Here is an 11,336-nt window from a genome sequence, read left to right on the forward strand (position 1 = left end):
AAACATGTGATTTCAAGTTCAGACCGACATCCTCAAAGTCTATGCCTTTACAGAGAACCTAGTATATATCAGATTGTTATGGACTAATCAAAGAAATGACAACCTGCATGTTCAGCAATTTAGGAGGAACAATCTTGGCGACTATAAACTTCCTGATTTAATTCTCTTAGTAACTACCTGGAATGGACCCAAGAAACCAGAGACTTCTTTATATTCCCATTGGCTGTCAATTAAAATATTGCCTTAATCCTGACCTTTATGTGTGCTCATGGCACACCTACTCTGTTGTTATGTTAGCAGAACCAGCAGCAGAACTAAGTCAACAAAATGAAGAGTAATTGACAGAGTTAGAGCGTTGGAAACCTGTATGTAAACACTGCATGGAGCAATATACTCTAATACCGGACGTGTCTTCTCTGAGATTTCACATAGGACACAGCTCCAGAGTCTCAGGAAGACAATCTACTTCTGCTAAACACGGTGATTAGGAAATACACAGAAGCTTTGCGGTAAGTCCAACATGAATTATTAGTGTTTACAGTCCAGAGATAAATTATTAAAATAATAATTACAAAATACCAAAATCTAAAAAGAATTGTTTTCCAGAGTGTGATTGATATAGGACCTGAATCATCAAAGTGTAATATACTTTGGTAAAGTGCAATTGAAGTAAACTAAATCTCTAAGATCATATATTGTCTTCTATTACTAATTTGAAAAAAAATGTATTGCAGCATAATATATTTATATACATACACTTATTGAACAATGGTGCATATCATTAAACGTGGAATATATGGTCATGATTTTGTGAAATAGAATTAAACGGGTAAATAAATGAAAAGCAGCAAAAAAACATTACTTGCATCAAACCAATTGAGCCCAACACCCATAGTGAATGCAGCGGTGATGCAGAAGACTCAATAAAGCATATCTTGGAGGCACCAATAGTGAAGCAAGGTGTTTTGGCTGATTTAAAGCTTTTGCAGGGTTTGCTTGGCACATGCATTTACAGTGTTTATGAAACAGTGACACGGGATCTACGTTTCCACCCTGGGGGTGGGATGCCACATTAAAAGGATCATCATCAAGAACCATGTGGAGGATGCTTCTGTTTTGTTTTTTCCCCTTAACTGGAAGAATACTAATAGTCCAGAAATTATGCTGCCCTAATGAACCTCCTCCACTAAATACTGGTATGAACCCTATTTGAGACTAGGGACAACATGATATTGGAAGGATACGAATGGGAAGATTCCTCATGTGTGTGTGTGGGCTTTGAAAAGGCAGCATGACTTGAGCAAGGTATATCTATTTAGCACACCTTTGGTGATATGGTGAACTGATAAATTTAAGCCATAAAGTGATCTATTTTCAATGCAAATTTGTAAATGTCTGATTAGTAAATGGGATGCTCATTGGAATAGTGGGGGGAGGATTAACAATTTAGGCCACACAAGCTTGCAGGGGTCCTTCTCTACCTCCTATTTCATTTTGAATGTTGCTGCCCTTTTTCATTTTTTAAGAACCTACTTTTTCATGCCATTCTAGATCTTTTCTCAGTGTATATAGGGTAGGATCAGTGGCTTCACTATTCAACCGTTCTTTTGTCAATATTAATGGTGTCTGTGCATTCATAATTTCTTTTTTGCTTTTGATGTTGGATTTTGGATGTGCAACCTGCAGTTCTATTGATTTTCCAATATAAGGCAACCACATTGACAAAAATTTGAAAAATGTTCCATTGCAACTATTGGTCCCATCAAAAAACTTCCTAGAAGTCATTGACAATTCATCTCCGACTAACATCTATACCTTTCTAGTGATATATCTAACTCATATTGCATCTTTCTTTCTTTCTCTCTTCTATGGATGCATTATTTTCCTCCCTAACCATATGTTAATGCTTTCCGGTTTGGCCAAGTGATGCAATCATCATTTTGTCAATACTGTGATATTCAACAATTTATTGGTGCCTTGCTTCAGCAGTTAACCAAAAGCCCTGAACTACAATAGAGCCAAGGGACATTTTTAATTATATGTCAACTGTCAAGGCAAAAAGCAAAAAGAAATATACACAGGACATCTACAATATGTGCACCTGCCTACATGTTTTATCTCCTGCAAGTATAGAAAATAACCTTTTAACCTGCCAGAAATGCACTTTTAGGCCTTGTTGTGGGCTAACTACATGCATGATATACAATGGTTTTATCTATCAGACCATTTCATTTGCAATTAATGTTTTTCTGAAACCCAGAGAGACCAGCGTAACACTAAAAAGTATTCTAATCTTTAATCAAACATCTAAAACAATCATATCTTGTTTATTTAGAGACCATCCATAGGGATGGACACCATGAATCAAAGCAAAAAACTTGCAGCAGTTAAGCTGTCTCGGGTCACTTTTCGAGCAACAAGCAGAGACATAGATCCTGCAACAGTAAAAGAGGTAAGAACATACCAGTTTGTGGTCCTGTGCTTACATTGAAGTCAGGCAAACATGATTACATTTTATATCTATATATATAAAATTGTATGTATGTATGTATGTATGTATGTATGTATGTGCCACCATCACTCGAAAACGCATGGAGACATTTCAACCAAACTTGCCATACATATGACTGAGACTCGTGAGTGCACCTGTCATCTTTGTACAGTGCTGTGCTATATGTCAGAGCTATATTTGGATGAAACACGTGGAGACATTTCAACCAAACTTGCTATATTCCACCATCACTAGGAAACACATCACCAAACTGCTAGGCATGTGACTCATGTGAGTGCACCGCTGATCACTAGGAAACACATGGAGACATTTCAACCAAACTTGCTAGACATATGACTGAGACGCACGTGAGTCCACCGCTGATCTTTGTACAACGCTGTGGTATATGTCAGAGCTATATTTGGATGTATGTATGTTCCACCATCACTCGAAAATGCATCAAGACATTTAAACCAAACTTGCTAGACATATGACTGAGACTCATGTGAGTGTACCTGTCATCTTTGTACAGCACTGTGCTATATGTCAGAGCTATATTTGGATGTATGTGTGTATGTTCCACCATCACTAGGAAACACATGGAGACCTTTCAACCAAACTTGCTAGACATATGACTGAGACTCATGTGAGTGCACCACTGTGGTATATGTCAGAGGTATACTTGCATCTATGTATGTATGTATGTATGTGTGTATGTATTGATCAGCACAGTGTGCCTTTTGCTTATATTTTTACAAACTTTTTTTGGAATATAATATAGGATTGCAATAAATAAATACCCGGGCAATGCCGGGTAATCAGCTACATATATATATATATATATATATATATATATAGGGAAGCCTACCTTTTGTTGCTTGTCATCCTGCTTGGTAAACATATAGTTCTGGGCAAAACAACAATAGATGTCCCCCTTTTACACCTATCTGACATCCATCCTCACTTTTTCTTCTCCTAAAGTGACTCTTTGCTACCTTAGGATATTAAAAAAATTCTAATCTGTTAAAGATAAAATGTAATACTTACTATTACTATAGGTAGTGTCCTGACTCTTTTGAAGACCTATAAGTGCCACAGGTGTCCCTTTAGGGCAGTTCTAAAACAGTTTGGATCCCATTGCAAGTTTGCATTTAGATGGCCCCAACTGGAACTATGCCTATAGCCCATTCCCAGTCACTCCTATGAAAGGGATATGGGGATAACTGTGATTTGTATGACTTCACAGTAATCGGCTTACATTGTACTCCCCTTCCTCTCTTTTCTTTGCCATTGTTTTGGTGTGGGTTTGGGTGTGGATTGAATAAATTGAGGGAGTTTAAACCTCTGCAAGTGTCAGGACCAGCAATATTCTCCAGGAGTAACCCCAGCCCACTAGCAATAACTTCAAGTATGTTATTCACTAGCAAACTAGCAAACACAAGTTAGCAACTGTCAGGACCAACAATAATATCCCCCAGCAAGAGTCAGCAAAAATCAGGGAACTTACACTTTTCTTTGATTTTTGCATTATCCCTTCTACCTGGCATTGATTCATGTTGCAAACATTGGAACAAACTCTATAGCCACATTGTTGATGAATCCATGCCTCCAGTTCCCTTTTTCCAAACGGCCTTTTCCATGCTATGTTGTCCAGTATCTCATCATAGGAAACTCACCCCACTGGAAAAGACTGGGATTAATACTTATTACACGCCTGGTGAGGAGGTCAGGTACTATCAGGGCCAGGAGTCTATTAGGGAGCTAACAAAATTAGATTGTGATATAGTAGCAGCTGCAGCCAAGTAAGTGATATCAGAAATGACAGGTGGCCACTGTAAAATTCCCAAGGTAAACGGCACACCTGGAAGGACTGGAAGTATTAGGGCAGCATTTGAATCACTGCTCATCAGAAATATAGGTATTAAATCTCTTCTTTTTACAGGTCCTAATATATCTTTTTACAGGGAAGTCTTTCTCCCTAACCCCTTAATGTAAAGCTACAAATTAACCCCAACACGAACATAATAACATCTAGCCTATGAATTCCTACCCACTTAACTATCTCTATCCAAAAGCCTAACCCGTTTCTCTCTCTTTAAGCCGGCAGGTCCACAGACATCTAAAGGCATCTCAAATGTGAAATTGTCACAGAATGATGGGTCAACCAAACCAAAGGATGTAAAGAAGCCGGGACCATCGATCAGCCTAAGGGGTCTGCTGGCTGCTCAGCGCATCACTCTGGAACTAAAGGTAAAAAGGACTTATTCACTGGTATTCTTTCCCTGCTAATCATAGGTGTCAGACGTTTATGTGGATGGGATACAACAATAGAATTATGACATATGTAAAATAACATTTTTATTTATTATTTGCAAAAATGTGGTAAAAAGATGTAAAAAACCAAACAGGTGCAAGTGTAAGTGGGCTCTATAGGGAATCTCCAATAAAGTTAATGATTTGCTATTTCCTAGCAAAAGTACTTTTCCAAAAAACCTACATTTTCTGTTAAACAACAGAAACATCAAATATTAGGTAAATTTAAAAAATTCAAATGAAAACAGACAGCAAATGTGTCTGATCAATGGCCATTTGACAACAGACAAGCAGTAAATGATCATTAAACATCATTTGTGGCTTCATAAATATACCACAAGTAGCCTTTTAAATATAGTTGTACTCATCAGCTACAAAACCAATAGAATATGTTTATATGCTGTGTATGAAATGAATGAAGCTTCTGATTGTCAACTAATACTGTCACCGTATAATATCTGACCATATTTACAAAAATATAGAATAAAGTGGTGGTCTAATACCTGATCACCACTTCGTTATGAAAAGGTCCCATAGAATGGCATCGTGAGAAGGATCAGACCAACACAATCACTGTGTAACACTACGGATCAGGAAACACAGAGGTCTGAAATGTAATGATAAAATATACCTGACCTTATATATATATATATTTCAAGGTCAACAGTTTTACAGCATTTGAAAAGACAAAACTCCTAACTGAAATTGTCTGGAATTTTTCTTTTTAGAATAGAGCAGCATTGAGAAGAAAATCGAGATCTCGTACACCAAATCGCAAGCCAGTAACAATTATCAACGAACAGGTAAGACCTCCGTGAGGCTGGATTTATTTATGAACCCCCTGTGCATGTTTGTGGCTGGGCTGCCTAAAACAGAATACATTGTAGTGGGATAACAAGAGTGTAGAGTTTCCCCTTCTGAATTTTGGAATCCCTATTAGACCCTGTTACTGTCTAAAAAGTTAAAAACAACCAGTTGCCAACAGGTAAAATCTCTGCTTTATTGCAGTGCTAACAGTACGACTGCTAACCAGCACAACGAGCCTTATTTATTAAAGCTCTCAAAGGCTGAAGAGGATACACTTTGAGTGAAGCTGGGTGATCCAGCAAACCTAGAATGATCTCAATCTCAGAATTTTGCCTCATGGCTCTGGTCTATCAGACCTATTTGTGGGAGACCCAGTCCCAGCTTACAAACTGTACACATCCTTTGCAACTGGCCCACCTCCCCTCAGGCTGCAACTTCCCTTGTCTGACAGACCTGTTCCTTTTTTAATATTAAAAGCCAGGTGCATCAAAGCCATCACTAATTCCTGGTCTGGAAGCTGGATGGAGTGCCTGATTCCTTCCAGGACACTCTGGGTCTGGATCACAAATAAAATTCTGCAGTTTTGCAGCCTTATCCAGACTCTTTATTCTCTTTTCCAGGGTCAGATGATGTCAAATATTATGCAAATTTGGCATCATATATCTTATCCTGTTTATAGGAGTTGGGGAAGAAGGAGATAATTATTTGTTTAGGGTAAACTATTATTATTATTACACAGTATTTATATAGCGCCATCATATTGCGCAGCGCTATACAAAGTCCATAGTCATGTCACTAAACTAAAACTTAATAGAGGTTACATAGGAATACATAGAGTGTTATTTTGTATTTCTCTCTGAACAGTGTTTACGAAAACTGCATCAGATTCTGTTATTGTTTTTTTGCTTTTCTTGCTTCTCATTCTTCTCATTCTTCTCTTCTTGCTTTTCATTTTGACAGCTAGGAGTTGCCAGCAATGCATAGTAACATATGCCTTAAAAAATGTGTAAATGCTTAGCACGGTAGGCTGCATTTATAAGGAGCACCCTAATGCAGCGCACTCTAACGCTGCACACAATGATGCAAAACAAATGTAAATTAACCCTAAAAGTTTTATACTACTGGGGTGGCAAGATGTGGGTTAACAATGTAATGACAAAATGATCTAAGAGGCACTTTGCAAGTAGCTGGAATTTTTTGTTGTTATTATCATTTCACAACAAGTAGTTTACTTTCCTTTTAACACTCCATGTCTAGGTAAGTGGCCTTTCGTCATACTACTCTTCATTGCTACAATGCATCATCTTATCCGGCAGGTTTTTTATTGCAAACATCAGTGGTGACCCGGCTTTGTGTATGCCACACTGAAACTCTAAATGTTTCAATCTTTATTCATACACTGAGGACAAATAACAGTCAGCAACAGTTTAGAAGAAAAAGGGTGTGCTTCGTATTTGTTAGTTATATAAATGAAGCCTAAATGGTTCTGTCTGTAAAGAATATTTATTCTGAATGTACAGCATACAAAGAACATTTAGGTAAACAGTAGCAATGTTTTCCTTTTGCTAAACATTGTTCACTCACATAAAAGGCTTGTTGTTCTATAGAAAGTGGGCTTCCTTTGAAGTGAAAGTGTGTAGGAATGCAACTGTAATATAGGATCACTAGGAAACGTTATCATCAACTCTGACAATATGTTCTTTATCTCTTTTGTAATCATCTTTTATCATTGATTTCAATTGAAACAATGTAGCATTACCTTGCGTCAAAGATATTTGGTTATCTTGAATATACCTAGAAAGCTTACTGGTCTACCAATACCTATGGCCCAATGTGTTTGCTTTTTCAGCTCCATGGGACCTGTGTTCTGACCAATGTCATTATAACACAAGAAATGCAATGGAACCGAGTGATCAAACTTTCTCTTTTTGGAGAAACTCCTAATTAGTACTTCATGGAGTGGCTGTTGGCTGGTTACTTAAGGATGGAATTTGCCTGGTATCAGCTGGGTGGAGCAGAATTCCTTTTTCTTGCCAGCAGCCTTGGGGCTTTAGAGGTATCAAGCCCCTTCTCTTTGAAGACCGATCATAGCACCCTTGTGCACTTTTTTATGTTTGTGGACAAGAACTTTTACAAGGGTTTATTTACAATACATGCACCTCAAACAAAGTCTCCATGGGTGTTTTTTTTCACTTCAAAAAAGTTTTGCACCCTCATACAATTCTTAGATATTGAAAACCTACTTGAAGCAGGTCAAAAGTAAGCCAGCTCTTGGTCAATGTACCCGTCAATGAATTCTTAATGATCTCATGATCATCACAAACTGATGGCCAAAAAGCCAAAAGCCAATCAACACAGGTCCATTGACATGATAAACTATACATAACTGTTGTGGTGAATACATGTTAATTCACTTAACAAACACATGTGACTTAAAGTGGATCTAAAGTTTCACTTTAAAGTCTTCGCAATCAGGCAGGTTGTTATTGCAGAAAGAGACAGCCAATGTCTGTTCTTTAATAATCCCTCCTACCTGATTGCTCCAGGTATCTGGGAAATAAGCTGAGCTACGCATGAACAGCTCTTCCCTCTTCCCCTGTGCATGCCAGGAATGAATGAACTCCTGCACAGTTACATCATCCCGGCCCAGCCTATCAAGATTGCAGAAGACTGTCAACAGGTAATGGAGAAAGAAGAAGATGACAGCGCCATACGATGGAACAGACACAGGTGAGTATTAAGGGATTTCCTATTTAAGTCCTATTTAGGTAAAACCATTATGTATGTCCAATAAAAAAAATTTTGGGCCAGTAAAAAAACAGCTGTGATTGGTTAGCCAATCAATGAGAATCACCTAATGCATGTACACAGTGTACACAATGTAATTGGAAATATCACGTTTTCAAGCATCCTAATGCATGTAAATACCAAGTAATGACCACCATTCCTAAATCATCTTACGTTTTTGTGTGCACCAAACAGAAATCAGATTGATTGCTATGAATTGCCACACTAATCTATGCATTACTTTAATGAAGAAGCCTACAAATACATTTTTATTTTTTTTTTAGGTCCCTGCTGGTTCTGCAAACCCCCCACAGAGATTTCCTTATGCACAGGTAAAAGAGCTCATTCAGGAATTTTTAATGACAAGACTAAGAAATGTCACCTATAACCCAGATACATCTGGAGATCTCACCAAGAACCTCTGTGAAGACATCAAAAAGATGGTGCGCAGATACACTCCCCCTCGCTATAAGCTCATCTGCAACATGGCCATTGGGAGTAAAAACCAAGAGGACATTTTAATGGCCAGTCAATGTCTGTGGGACTCCTATTCGGATAACATCACTTCCTGCAGCTATGAGAACTCCACCATGTTCTGTGTGGTCACTGTGTATGCTGTCTACTTTGAGTAAACAAAGTTTATTTCACACTGTGGTCTACAGCTTAATAGGTGTGGGTAATCTAGTATTTATTAGAATGTTACAAGACCTAGTAGTTAAGACAATTACGGCTTTACTCTATGAAGAGTTCTCACAACAGTTTATTTCATTTTCTTTGGTAAAAGAAGCATTACCATTACACTGTGGGCCTGATTTATTAAAGCTCTACAAGGCTGGAGAGGATACACTTTCATCAGTGAAGCTGGGTGACCTAGCAAACCTGGAATGGATTTGGTCCAGGATTCAAAACATTTGTTAGCAAATTACTTTATTGAAATCCATTCCAGGTTTGCCGGATCACCCAGCTTCACTGACGAAAGTGCATCCTCTCCAGCCTTGGAGAGCTTTAATAAATCAGGTCCTGTATATTTGATAAATGCGCAAACAATACGCGTCAACCCTTCTAGATCTGAAAACTTTATATCTGTAAAATACAGTACATCAGTCCTTATGATTTGTAAATAAAATGATGGGAAAGGTTTTCTATAGACCAATTCAGGAGAGAGCAGATTAGGGTGACAACACTATAGGTAGCGTGGAGTGAGTGCTGTGGTCCTAGGACAGGAAATGTAGTAAACGTTTTCACTGTAAAACAGAAAGCATATTACCCGGATGGATTGTCAGATTTAAAAAAAAGGCTGAGAAAGGAAACTAGGAAAACTAAAGCTCCACTTTTACAAATGGTCAATCAGACAGGCCATTATTACAGAAAGCTATAGGCGATGTCCCTTCTGCAATCTGTCCTACCTTCCTGATTGCCCTGGGTTTATGGTGACAAAGCTGAGCTGCGCATTGTCAGCTTTAGTTTACAGGTAAACCCTGCAAACCTGGCAGGTCCTGGGGATAAAAGAACTCCTGCAAATCCTGCACAGGAGTTATGTTATCCCAGCATGGCCAATCAAGATGAATGACGACCAGGGAAAAAGAAAAAAAAGATGGCAATAGTTCTGCTTTAAGGACTAGTGAACTGCTATATAGTGCATTTTCAGTAACAGTTACAGCATGTAAGAATAAGAACTGTTTTTTAAATAAAGTTATTAGACAATATTAGCAGTATTAGAGTACTGCAACAATTATGTTAGTAATAGCAAGAAAGGACATATAAATAGGATATACTGTAAAAAAATGAATTAGTTTAAACACAGCTTTTTCAAATCTTGCCTGCCATCCTCCCCACTGGGCCATTAACGACACTGTGATTTGACTGGGGATAGAAGTTGGTGGAGCTAAACCTCGATATAAAAAAAAAAAAAAAAAATAATGAAAACGTTTAAGGGAATAAGCCTACTTTGTTCTGGCTGGGAAAGTGCAGCACCTTATAAACATTTAAAATTAGGTTTCAATTGGCTTTAAAATATTAGTGAATGGTAAACAAGTAATATTAGTAAATAAGACAGATAAATTGTATTATACAATAAATTAATGTTAGATTAGCATTAGAATGTTAGATTGTTTTATATTTTTAGATGTGTTTTGTTATTGTGAACAGTGTATAAAAAGGTGAAATAAAAGTAAGATTTATTTATAAAATACCATGATGAGTCCTCAATAAAATAATGTTTTCCATCAGCCCTCTCCCACACTTGCCAAAATCCCTGTTTTGTCCTCTTCAGATTATTTATCTCCAGTTGAATAGATGACAGTCACCTGATGCAGCTACTTTTTGCTGGGTCGGGTGACAATCTCTCATAGAAGGATTTACCATCTACCATCTGTTTGTTGTGGGGGAGCAATTTGCTATTGCTCAGACAGCTTATAAAACCTGTTCTCTTATGGGATAAGTACTGCCAGCAGTGTCTCCTGTCTCCATTCTCCATAGCAATGAAATGTGCTTGTGTCTTGTTTGGGACTGCCAGGTAACACAAGTCTGACCGACATCTAGAGTCTGTGTACACCTTTAGTACTTTACAAATGTGGAATTATACTGTATGCATAACCCAAGTTTACCCCCAAACCTCCCACTATGGCAGATTGTGTCCCAGCAATACTTTTTGTTCCTGTGGCAAGAAACAGATTTAATTATTCTCTGTGTCATCAGCAGCAGGCTTGTAAGATTCTGATAGGGGCAGCAGTTGGGAGCTTTATTAGTACTCCTAGGTACACTACCAGCAATACATTTCCCAAGCTCTTTGTCTACACACCGTGTGCAATTAGGCTTGGGAATCAAGGCAGCACCACTGTTATTTCTGGATGGGAATCAAAGGGTATGTATGGGGAGTGTGCCAAAGAGGGACAGGAATAAATGGAACTCTGTAGTAAATTAGGACTGATAATGCTTG

The 11,336-nt window shown here is 38.0% G+C and overlaps 1 protein-coding gene across 1 annotated transcript; it reads left to right on the top strand.

Moving 5' to 3' along the window:
- Nucleotides 1-258: 258 nt before the first annotated feature.
- Nucleotides 259-10,589, top strand: LOC140336526 (dynein light chain Tctex-type 5-B-like). Its single transcript, XM_072419686.1, has 5 exons — nucleotides 259-509; nucleotides 2,336-2,452; nucleotides 4,592-4,741; nucleotides 5,533-5,607; nucleotides 8,683-10,589. Exons 2-5 carry the CDS (start codon nucleotides 2,351-2,353, stop codon nucleotides 9,028-9,030), a joined length of 675 nt encoding a protein of 224 aa, XP_072275787.1. The 5' UTR covers nucleotides 259-509; nucleotides 2,336-2,350; the 3' UTR covers nucleotides 9,031-10,589.
- The last annotated feature ends 747 nt before the right edge of the window (nucleotides 10,590-11,336 follow it).

Source organism: Pyxicephalus adspersus, chromosome 8 (genome assembly GCF_032062135.1).
Source record: "Pyxicephalus adspersus chromosome 8, UCB_Pads_2.0, whole genome shotgun sequence".
NCBI lineage: Eukaryota > Metazoa > Chordata > Amphibia > Anura > Pyxicephalidae > Pyxicephalus > Pyxicephalus adspersus.